At 44.0% G+C, this 12,377-nt stretch overlaps 1 protein-coding gene across 5 annotated transcripts in view; it reads left to right on the top strand.

Annotated features, from left to right (window-relative positions):
• Positions 1–12,377, top strand: part of nek7 (NIMA-related kinase 7) — a 171,228-nt gene that overhangs the window by 76,569 nt on the left and 82,282 nt on the right. For 4 of the 5 annotated variants that reach the window (XR_008761896.1, XR_008761895.1, XM_055943709.1 and 1 more), the window contains one exon: positions 8,902–9,042. Coding sequence is in view for 3 of the 5 variants with exons in the window: in XM_055943709.1 (XP_055799684.1) it covers positions 8,902–9,042 (141 nt within the window). In the remaining 2 variants the exon portion in view is untranslated. The remainder of the gene's footprint in view (positions 1–8,901; positions 9,043–12,377) is intronic. The other variant, XM_055943711.1, reaches the window with a different exon arrangement.

The raw sequence follows: 12,377 nt of genomic DNA, 5'->3' as shown, positions 1-12,377 counted from the left end.
ATAGGGTTAGTTACTGTATAGGGATACACCCTCCCGTCCTCCCCCCTCACCTCTCCTGCTGCTATAGATCATAGCTATAGGGTTAGTTACTGTATAGGGATACACCCTCCCGTCCTCCCCCCTCACCTCAGTCCTGCTGCTATAGATCATAGCTATAGGGTTAGTTACTGTATAGGGATACACCCTCCCGTCCTCCCCCCTCACCTCTCCTGCTGCTATAGATCATAGCTATAGGGTTAGTTACTGTATAGGGATACACCCTCCCGTCCTCCCCCCTCACCTCTCCTGCTGCTATAGATCATAGCTATAGGGTTAGTTACTGTATAGGGATACACCCTCCCGTCCTCCCCCATCACCTCAGTCCTGCTGCTATAGATCATAGCTATAGGGTTAGTTACTGTATAGGGATACTCCTTCTTGTCCGAGCAGTCATTCCTAATTGAAGACAAAGTACCTTGAATTTACTAGTGCCTTGAATTTACTAGTGCCTTGAATTTACTAGTGCCTTGATTCATAAGTTCAATTATGAATATCCTGAATTGTCTGGAGAGGACCCCACCTTGCTGCAGTGTGTAGGCCTAAATAATGGACCCCACCTTGCTGCAGTGTGTAGGCCTAAATAATGGACCCCACCTTGCTGCAGTGTGTAGGCCTAAATAATGGACCCCACCTTGCTGCAGTGTGTAGGCCTAAATAATGGACCCCACCTTGCTGCAGTGTGTAGGCCTAAATAATGGACCCCACCTTGCTGCAGTGTGTAGGCCTAAATAATGGACCCCACCTTGCTGCAGTGTGTAGGCCTAAATAATGGACCCCACCTTGCTGCAGTGTGTAGGCCTAAATAATGGACCCCACCTTGCTGCAGTGTGTAGGCCTAAATAATGGACCCCACCTTGCTGCAGTGTGTAGGCCTAAATAATGGACCCCACCTTGCTGCAGTGTGTAGGCCTAAATAATGGACCCCACCTTGCTGCAGTGTGTTGGCCTAAATAATGGACCCCACCTTGCTGCAGTGTGTAGGCCTAAATAATGGACCCCACCTTGCTGCAGTGTGTAGGCCTAAATAATGGACCCCACCTTGCTGCAGTGTGTAGGCCTAAATAATGGACCCCACCTTGCTGCAGTGTGTAGGCCTAAATAATGGACCCCACCTTGCTGCAGTGTGTAGGCCTAAATAATGGACCCCACCTTGCTGCAGTGTGTAGGCCTAAACAATGGACCCCACCTTGCTGCAGTGTGTAGGCCTAAATAATGGACCCCACCTTGCTGCAGTGTGTAGGCCTAAATAATGGACCCCACCTTGCTGCAGTGTGTAGGCCTAAATAATGGACCGCACCTTGCTGCAGTGTGTAGGCCTAAATAATGGACCCCACTTTGCTGCAGTGTGTAGGCCTAAATAATGGACCCCACCTTGCTGCAGTGTGTAGGCCTAAATAATGGACCCCACTTTGCTGCAGTGTGTAGGCCTAAATAATGGACCCCACCTTGCTGCAGTGTGTAGGCCTAAATAATGGACCGCACCTTGCTGCAGTGTGTAGGCCTAAATAATGGACCCCACTTTGCTGCAGTGTGTAGGCCTAAATAATGGACCCCACCTTGCTTCAGTGTGTAGGCCTAAATAATGGACCCCACCTTGCTGCAGTGTGTAGGCCTAAATAATGGACCCCACTTTGCTGCAGTGTGTAGGCCTAAATAATGGACCCCACCTTGCTTCAGTGTGTAGGCCTAAATAATGGACCCCACCTTGCTGCAGTGTGTAGGCCTAAATAATGGACCCCACCTTGCTTCAGTGTGTAGGCCTAAATAATGGACCCCACCTTGCTGCAGTGTGTAGGCCTAAATAGAAGATGACTGTTATTGTAGATAGATGGATAAAGTTCTCCAGAAATAGTAACACTGGGCTCTGTGTGTGTGTGTGTGTCTCTCTATATGTTTGTGTGTGTGTGTGTGTGTCTCTCTATATGTTTGTGTGTGTGTGTCTCTCTATATGTTTGTGTGTGTGTGTGTGTCTTTCTATATGTTTGTGTGTGTGTGTGTGTCTCTCTATATGTTTGTGTGTGTGTCTCTCTATATGTTTGTGTGTGTGTCTCTCTATATGTTTGTGTGTGTGTGTGTGTCTCTCTATATGTGTGTGTGTGTGTGTGTGTCTCTCTATATGTTTGTGTGTGTGTGTGTGTCTCTCTATATGTGTGTGTGTGTGTGTCTCTCTATATGTGTGTGTGTGTGTGTGGTGTCGTAGGAACCTCTCCTGTCATTGCCCCAGGTCTGTGTTCTGTTCATGCTGACTTTGTTTAACGGTGAAACGGATCCGAAGTGAACACATCTAATGCTGCCCCTCCCCTCCGTCTTGATGAGTCCGTGCTCTCACCCTCCTCTTTCCCAGAGTCCTCTCTGCTTGCCTGCAAGGGCATCCCCCGGCCGTGGTCGGGGCCAGGCACTGGTGACATGTGGCAATGTGATATCTGTCGCCTCCTCTCTCCTTCCACCACACCAACAGACACGCTTATAAAATGGCTGCAAAGGTCACACTGTTCTCTGTGTGTTTTCACTCATCACAGCCCCAAGGCTCATTCCAGCCTGTTTTCTTAGTTTTTTAAATTTAGATGCTCGCTAGCGAGCCGAGTGTCAGGGCGCAACATACATCCCGTGGAAGAGGAGAGGGGAGCGCTGTTGGAGTTTTGTCGCTATCTGACTGGTCCAACATATGTCACTAAAGCTGCAGCAGCGTCAGGCTAATCGTGATGTGCCTTGGCAGACTACAGCTAACCCTGATGTGCCATGGCAGACTACAGCTAACCCTGATGTGCCTTGGCAGACTACAGCTAACCCTGATGTGCCTTGGCAGACTACAGCTAACCCTGATGTGCCATGGCAGACTACAGCTAACCCTGATGTGCCATGGCAGACTACACCTAACCCTGATGTGCCTTGGCAGACTACAGCTAACCCTGATGTGCCTTGGCAGACTACAGCTAACCCTGATGTGCCATGGCAGACTACAGCTAACCGTGATGTGCCTTGGCAGACTACAGCTAACCCTGATGTGCCTTGGCAGACTACAGCTAACCCTGATGTGCCATGGCAGACTACAGCTAACCGTGATGTGCCTTGGCAGACTACAGCTAACCCTGATGTGCCTTGGCAGACTACAGCTAACCGTGATGTGCCTTGGCAGACTACAGCTAACCCTGATGTGCCATGGCAGACTACAGCTAACCCTGATGTGCCATGGCAGACTACAGCTAACCCTGATGTGCCTTGGCAGACTACAGCTAACCGTGATGTGCCTTGGCAGACTACAGCTAACCCTGATGTGCCATGGCAGACTACAGCTAATCGTGATGTGCCTTGACAGACTACAGCTAACCCTGATGTGCCTTGGCAGACTACAGCTAACCCTGATGTGCCTTGGCAGACTACAGCTAATCGTGATGTGCCTTGACAGACTAGTGGGGCACAGACACACTGTAATTAATGTATGGGCCTTGTTGGACTTAATAATGACCTAATAATAACATGTAGAGGAGGGATGAACCATCCAAGAAAAGTCTAATTTTATACCTGCTTTAGTGCAAGGCTTTCCCCTCTGTAAATCTGCATAAATAATGACTAAGTTCAATGCTGTTTTTGTGGACAGGTAATGTTCATGAGATGGATGCTGCTTCACCACACAAACGAGTGTAACCCTCTACTTGTTCCACATGCTGTCTACTGTCTACTGTCTACTGTCTACTGCTGCGTTAACTCAATCATTACTGAAAGGGTAATCTGTCATGGACAGACACACGTAACATAGGATGGTACCCCTCAGAGCCTGGTTCCTCTCTAGGTTTCTTCCTAGTCTCTGGCCTTTCTAGGGAGTTTTTCCTAGCCTCCGTGCTTCTACACCTGCATTGCTTGCTGTTTGGGGTTTTAGGCTGGGTTTCTGTACAGCACTTTGAGATATCAGCTGATGTAAGAAGGGCTTTATAAATACATTTGATTTGATTTGATATTGTAGCGCCTGTCAGCAGATTGTGGGATGCGACGACTAAAGCCCAAATCACACGGAGAGACGCCATCGACGGCATCAAAATGTCCATGCGAGAATAGAGCCCTTCAATTCACATACACTGTGTAGCGTATACCAACTTAATTGTCATGAGAATTCATAATAAACATTTGTATTTGTTAAGGTCGCTTTGTAGCGCTTGTGAATTATTGTTGTGTGTTCCTTTTGACTCACCTTATATGTCCTACGGGAGCCACCGTACCTGCCTGCCTGCACTAAACAGTTTATGTTAGCTCACAAACATGGGGAGAGTTGTTGATACAGTGGCTTGCAGAAGTATTCACCCCCTTGGCATTTTTCCTATTTTGTTGCCTTACAACCTGGAATTAAAATGGATTTTTGGGGTGTTTGTATCATTTGATTTACACAACATGCCTACCACTTAGAAGATGTGAAACAAACAGGAAATAAGACAAAAAAACAGAACTTGAGCGTGCGTAACTATTCACCCCTCACAAAGTCAATACTTTATAGAGCCACCTTTTTCAGCAATTACAGCTGCAAGTCTTTTGGAGTATGTCTCTATAAGCTTAGCACATCTAGCCACTGGGATTTTTGCCCATTCTTCAAGGCAAAACTGCTCCAGCTCCTTCAAGGTGGATGGGTTCCGCTGGTGTACAGCAATCTTTAAGTCATACCACAGATTCTCAATTGGATTTTGGATTGAGGTCTGGGCTTTGACGAGCCAATCCAAGACATTTAAATGTTTCCCCCTTAAACACTTGAGTGTTGCTTTAGCAGTATGCTTAGGGTCATTGTCCTGCTGGAAGGTGAACCTCTGTCCCAGTCTCAAATCTCTGGAAGACTGAAACAGGTTTCCCTCAAGAATTTCGCTGTATTTAGCACCATCCATCATTCCTTCAATTCTGACCAGTTTCCCCAGTCCCTGCCGATGGAAAAACATTCCCAGCGCCAGACATTGCTTTTTCCTTGATGGACAAAAAGCAACATTTTAGTCTCATCTGACCAGAGTACCTTCTTTCATATGTTTGGGGAGTCTCCCACATGCCTTTTGGCGAACACCAAACATGTTTGCTTATTTTTTTCTTTAAGCAATGTTTTTTTTCGGGCCACTCTTCCGTAAAGTCCAGCTCTGGGGAGTGTACGGCTTAAAGTGGTCCTATGGACAGATACTTCAATCTCCGATGTGGAGCTTTGCAGCTCCTTCGGGGTTATCTTTGGTCTCTGTTTCCTCTCTGATTAATGCCCTCCTTGCCTGGTCCGTGAGTTTGGTGGGCGGCCCTCTCTTGGCAGGTTTGTTGTGGTGCCATATTCTTTAAATGTTTTAATAATGGATTTAATGGTGCTCTGTGGGATGTTCAAAGTTTTGGATATTTTTTTATAGCCCAACCCTGATCTGTACTTTTCCACAACTTTGTCCCTGACCTGTTTGGAGAGCTCCTTGGTCTTCATGGTGCCACTTGCTTGGTGGTGTTCCTTGCTTAGTGGTGTTGCAGACTCTGGGGCCTTTCAGAACAGGTGCATATATACTGAGATCATGTGACAGATCATGTGACACTTAGATTGCACACAGGTGGACTTTATTTAACTAATGATGTGACTTCTGAATTGGTTGCACCAGATCTTATTTAGGGGCTTCATAGCAAAGGGGGTGAATACATATGTACAAACCACTTTTCCGTTTTTAATTTTTTTGATTTTTATGAAACAAGTAATTATTTTCATTTCACTTCACCAATTTGAACTATTTTGTGTATGTCCAATACATGTAATCCAAATAAAAATCTATTTCAATTACAGGTGATAATGAAACAAAATAGAAAAAACGCCAAGGGGGATGAATACTTTTGCAAGGCACTCTACACCCGAGCAGTTTATAAAGAATTTAGCTAGTCGTTCTTTCATCTAACAGTATTATGTCTTAAAATCGTAGTTCTTCGAGTTTCCCTGCCGTAGCCTGCCTAGGCTATCTGCCTGTGATCTAAATCAACGCAGGTAGACATTAAAGTTATTGTTCTCATATGTATTATTGGCACTGGCAGATAAACTAAACAAACACTAAATAGACACTTTTTAACTATACATGTCACTATTTCAGACGTAACAATGCACAAACAGTCTATTTTCTGGCAATGTATCCGCTCACTTTACCAGCATTGCTTCGCGTAGACCCGAGGAAAAATGGACTTGCTTTCTCATTCGATTTTTTAAAAATTTAACCATTATTTAGCTAGACAAGTCAGTTCAGAACAAATTCTTATTTACAATGACAGCCTCGGAACAGTGGGTTAACTGCCTTGTTCAGGGGCGACAGATTTTTACCCTGTCAGCTCGGGGATTTGATCTAGCAACCTTTCGGTTACTGGCCCAACGTTCTAACCACTAGGCCACCTGCCGCCTCTTGATGCACTATAACGCCGATGTACGCTTGCGGCCCGTCTATTTTGTCTCATTCACTACCGTATAGCCGATTAATTAGGGCTGATTTCAAGTTTTCAGAGCAATTGGTAATCTGCATTTTTGGATGCCGATTATGACCGATTACATTGCATTCCACGAGGAAGCTGCGTGGCAGGCTGACCAACTTATAAAAAAACAATCAATCTTCACATAATCACTAGTTAACTACACATGATAGTTATATATATATTACTAGTTTAACTAGCTTGTCCTGTGTTGCATATAATCAATGCGGTGCCTGTTAATTTATCATCGAATCACAGCCTACTTCGCCAAACGGGGGATGATTTAACAAAAGCGCATTTGCGAAAAAAGCACAATCGTTGCATGAAAGTACCTAAACATCAATGCCTTTCTTAAAATCAATACACAGAAGTATATATTTTTTAAACCTGCATATTTAGTTAAAAGAAATTCATGTTAGCAGGCAATATTAACTACGGAAATTGTGTCACTTCTCTTGCGTTCATTGCACACAGAGTCAGGGTATATGCAACAGTTTGGGCCGCCTGGCTCTTTGCGGACTAATTTGCCAGAATTTTACATAATTATTACTTAACATTGAAGGTTGTGCAATGTAACAGTAGTATTTAGACTTAGGGATGCCGCCCGTTTGATAAAATACGGAACGGTTCTGTATTTCACTAAAATAATAAACGTTTTGTTTTCGAAATGATAGTTAATGGATTTGACAATATTAATGACCAACAGCTCATATTTCTGTGTTATTATATTATAATTAAGTGTATGATTTGTAAGTCGCTCTGGATAAGAGCGTCTGCTAAATGACTTAAATGTAAATGTAATAGAGCAGTCTGACTGAGCGGTGGTAGGCGGCAGCATGCTCGTAAGCATTCATTCAAAATGTAGTGCTTTTGCCAGCAGCTCTTAGCAATGCTTGCTTCACAGCTCTGTTTATGACTTCAAGCCTATCAACTCCTGAGATTAGGCTGGCAATACAAAAGTATCTATAAGAACATCCAATAGTCAAAGGTATATGAAATACAAATGGTATAGAGAGAAATAGTCGACACATCATAATTCCTATAATAACTACAACCTAAAATTTCTTAACTGGGAATATTGAAGAACTGGGAATAATGAACTAGCAGCTTTCAGCTGTTCTCATGTTCTGAGCAAGGAACTTAAACGTTAGCTTTTTTACATGGCACATATTGCACTTTTACTTTCTTCTCCAACACTGTTTTTGCATTATTTAAACCAAATTGAGCATGTTTCATTATTTATTTGAGACTAAATAAATCGATTATATTAAGTTAAAATGAAAGTTTTCGTTGTTTATTCAGTATTGTTGTAATTTTCATTATTACAAATAGATATATCTATCTATATATACACACATTAAACATTTTTAAAAATCGGCCGATTAATCGGTATCGGCTTTTTTTTGGTCCTCCAATAATCGGTATCGGCTTTTTTTTGGTCCTCCAATAATCGGTATCGGCTTTTTTTTGGGTCCTCCAATAATCGGTATCGGCTTTTTTTGGGTCCTCCAATAATCGGTATCGGCTTTTTTTTGGTCCTCCAATAATCGGTATCGGCTTTTTTTTGGGTCCTCCAATAATCGGTATCGGCTTTTTTTGGGTCCTCCAATAATCGGCATCGGCTTTTTTTTTTGGGGTCCTCCAATAATCGGCAGCGGCTTTTTTTTGGGGGGTACTCCAATAATCGATATTGGCTTTTTTTTTGGGTCCTCCAATAATCGGTAGCGTTTTTTGGGTCCTCCAATAATCGGTAGCGTTTTTTGGGTCCTCCAATAATCGGTAGCGTTTTTTGGGTCCTCCAATAATCCGTAGCGTTTTTTGGGTCCTCCAATAATCGGTAGCGTTTTTTTTTGGTCCTCCAATAATCGGTAGCGTTTATTTTTGGTCCTCCAATAATCGGTAGTGGTTTTTTTTGGGTCCTCCAATAATCGGTATCGGGGTTTTTGGTCCTCAAATAATCGGTAGCGTTTTTTTTGGGGTCCTCCAATAATCGGTATCGCCTTTTTTTTGGGTCCTCCAATAATCGGCATCGGCTTTTTTTGGGGTCCTCCAATAATCGGTATCAGTATCGGTGTTGAAAAATCCTAATCGGTCGATTCTCTAGTCTTAACGAGGATCTTTGATCCCATATGCAGATTTTTTCGTCACTGATCATGTGGATAAATCATGGGTTTGCAGGTGTTTTGCATCGTTGAATTTTGGAAGGGGAAGGGACATTTAGCCCATCCTTTGGCTACTAATTTCCGTTTAGGGGGGTGGAGACTTCACTAGTCTGGTTAGTGTCTTGCCTCATACATCTCTCCCCAGAAACTAATCCAGTGTTTGACGCAATTGTACACGATTTTTGTTCTGGGTTTCTGAGATTACTGCAAGGGAAAACATAATTGTGGCGCTTGTGACTGTGTTCTCTGTGTTGGCTTTCAGAAGCCGCTCCAGCCGGACATGGGCCACAACTCTCTGGCTAACTTCCTGATTGAGAAGAAGATTGGGCGTGGCCAGTTCAGTGAGGTGTACCGGGCCAGGTACCTGATGGACAACACCTCCATGGCCCTTAAGAAGGTTCAGGTGAGATATATGAGCGCGCATACACACACACACACACACACACACACACACACACACACACACACACACACACACACACACACACACACACACACACACACACACACACACACAGTTCTCACACACACACACACACAGTTCTCACACACACACACACACACACACACACACACACACACACAGTTCTCACACACAGTTCACACACACACACACACACACACACACACACACACACACACACACACACACACACACACACACACACACACACACACACATCAAATAGTGTTGATTAACTACCATTAAACAACTAATTGACTGACCTCGGTTCAATTACTTGAATTCCCTTTAGTTCATTTTTTTTCTCTTCTCTAGAGAGAAATTTTTATTTTATTTTTTATTTCACCTTTATTTAACCAGGTAGGCTAGTTGAGAACAAGTTCTCATTTGCAACTGCGACCTGGCCAAGATAAAGCATAGCAGTGTGAACAGACAACAACACAGAGTTACACATGGAGTAAACAATAAACAAGTCAATAACAAGGTAGAAAGAAAGAGAATCTATATACAATGTGTGCAAAAGGCATGAGGTAGGCAATAAATCGAATAATTACAATTTAGTAGATTAACACTGGAGTGATAAATCATCAGATGATCATGTGCAAGTAGAGATACTCGTGTGCAAAAGAGCAGAAAAGTAAATAAATAAAGGCACACACACACAAATCTAAACATTCACGAGAGAAATCAACTCTAAAACTGTGGGACGCTGGACTGAAGGGAGTTGTTCAGTGCGGAAACGTGGTAATTAACTAAAATGACCATAATCCATTGCACCAGTTTTTTTCAGCTCAGGCAGAGATAGATAAACTTTTACTCCTGTTAGGTTAGTTACACACAGACCACATAGACCACACAGATCACACATACCACATAGACCACACATACCACATAGACCACATAGACCACACATACCACATAGACCACACAGACCACATAGACCACACAGACCACACAGACCACATAGACCACACAGACCACATAGACCACACAGATCACACAGACCACATAGACCACACAGACCACACAGACCACATAGACCACACAGACCACACAGACCACATAGACCACACAGACCACATAGACCACACATACCACACAGACCACACATACCACATAGACCACATAGACCACACATACCACATAGACCACACATACCACATAGACCACACATACCACACAGACCACACATACCACACAGACCACACAGACCACACAGACCACACAGACCACATAGACCACACAGACCACACAGACCACATACCACACAGACCACACAGACCACATAGACCACACATACCACATAGACCACACATACCACACAGACCACACAGACCACACAGACCACACAGACCACACATACCACACAGACCACACAGACCACATACCACACAGACCACACAGACCACACATACCACACAGACCACACATACCACACAGACCACACAGACCACACAGACCACACAGACCACACATACCACACAGACCACACACCACACACCACACAGACCACACAGACCACACAGACCACACATACCACACAGACCACACAGACCACACATACCACACAGACCACACACCACACAGACCACACATACCACACAGACCACACACCACACAGACCACACACCACACAGACCACACAGACCACACATACCACACAGACCACACAGACCACACAGACCACACAGACCACACATACCACACAGACCACACAGACCACACATACCACACAGACCACACATACCACACAGACCACACAGACCACAGACCACACAGACCACACAGACCACACAGACCACACAGACCACACATACCACACAGACCACACATACCACACAGACCACATGAGAGAGGAATGTACACAACACAGCGGCGAGAGATACAGTATACCTTATCTTCTTTGACGAACTAGTAAAAGGATTTTGTCTGACAGCTCCTAGTGGTTAGAGCGTTGGGCCAGTAACCGAAAGGTTGCTGGATCGAATCTCCGAGCTGCCCCCGAGCAAGGCAGTTAACCCACTGTTCCCCGGGCGCCGAAGACGTGTATGTTGATTATGGCAGCCCCCCCCCCCCCCCCCCCCCCCCCCCCGCCTGCACCTCTCTGAATCAGAGAGGGGTTAAATGTGGAAGATACATTTCAGTTGAATACGGTCAGTTGTACAACTGACTAGGTCTCCCCCTCCCCCTACGTAGGCAGCCTAGCTAAATGGAACTCAACACAGTACGGTGGGGAGGACGTTGTCTGGCTGCTAGTGCCTGAGCACAAATGTGATGAGGACTTAAAAGTCATCAAATCAAAAGTAATATAAACAACTAAAGTATGATATTATTTCAGAGTCATTTCTACCCAGTGTGGTCCTGACAGAGACAATAGAATATTTTCAATGTTTTGGCAAATGAATGTTCACTATTTTTGGCTTTTGGAATTTCCATTCAAAAGCTCAAATTATTTTAATGTCGTTATTTCATCATACATTTAATGTATATTCTTTTTTATTATCAAAAACCGTGATCATTTTTTATTAATCGAACCGAAACCGAATCAATCTAGAAAAGCACTAGTCGCTCAGCACTACCAAACCCACACCAAACGTACATGTATTTGGGTTCTGGAGGTGACTGTCTGTGTTGTGTTACAGTCTTCCTTACTGATACCCTCTCTCTCTGTAGACTGCACAATGTTGTCTCAGAAACTAACATGGTGGTGCCTGCAACACTCATCATTTCCACCGTCATGGCAACTGTTCAACACACGGTTCTATGTTAATTCCACCATATGCTGATTCATATGTTGATTCACGCCGTGTGCGTGTTCTCTGGCAGACAGACAGACAGACAGACAGACAGAGCTCTTTCTTTAGCCAGTGAGTCAAGCCACCACACTTTGCTGCCCCGTCTCGGGAACACCACAAGACCGGAGGGTCATTGAGTTCAGTCTACTGACAACCAGTGGTGGAAAAAGTACCCAGTTGTCATACTTGAGTACAAGTAAAGATACCTTAATAGAAAAGTGAAAGTCACCCAGTAAAATACTACTTGAGTAAAAGTCTGAAGGTTTTTGGTTTTAAATATACTTAAATATCGAAAGTAAAAGTACAAGTATAAATAATTTATAATTCCTTATTTTTAAGCAAAGCAGACCACATTTTTCTAGTTTTTATTTATTTACCGATAGCCAGGGGCATGCTCCAACTCTGAGACATAATTAAAAAACGAAGCATGTGTTTAGTGAGATCAGAGACAGTAGGGATGACCAGGGATGTTCTCTGTTT

This window comes from Salvelinus fontinalis, chromosome 14 (assembly GCF_029448725.1).
Source record: "Salvelinus fontinalis isolate EN_2023a chromosome 14, ASM2944872v1, whole genome shotgun sequence".
In the NCBI taxonomy this organism is placed as follows: Eukaryota; Metazoa; Chordata; class Actinopteri; order Salmoniformes; family Salmonidae; genus Salvelinus; species Salvelinus fontinalis.
This window is presented reverse-complemented; position numbering and strand designations above follow the sequence as displayed.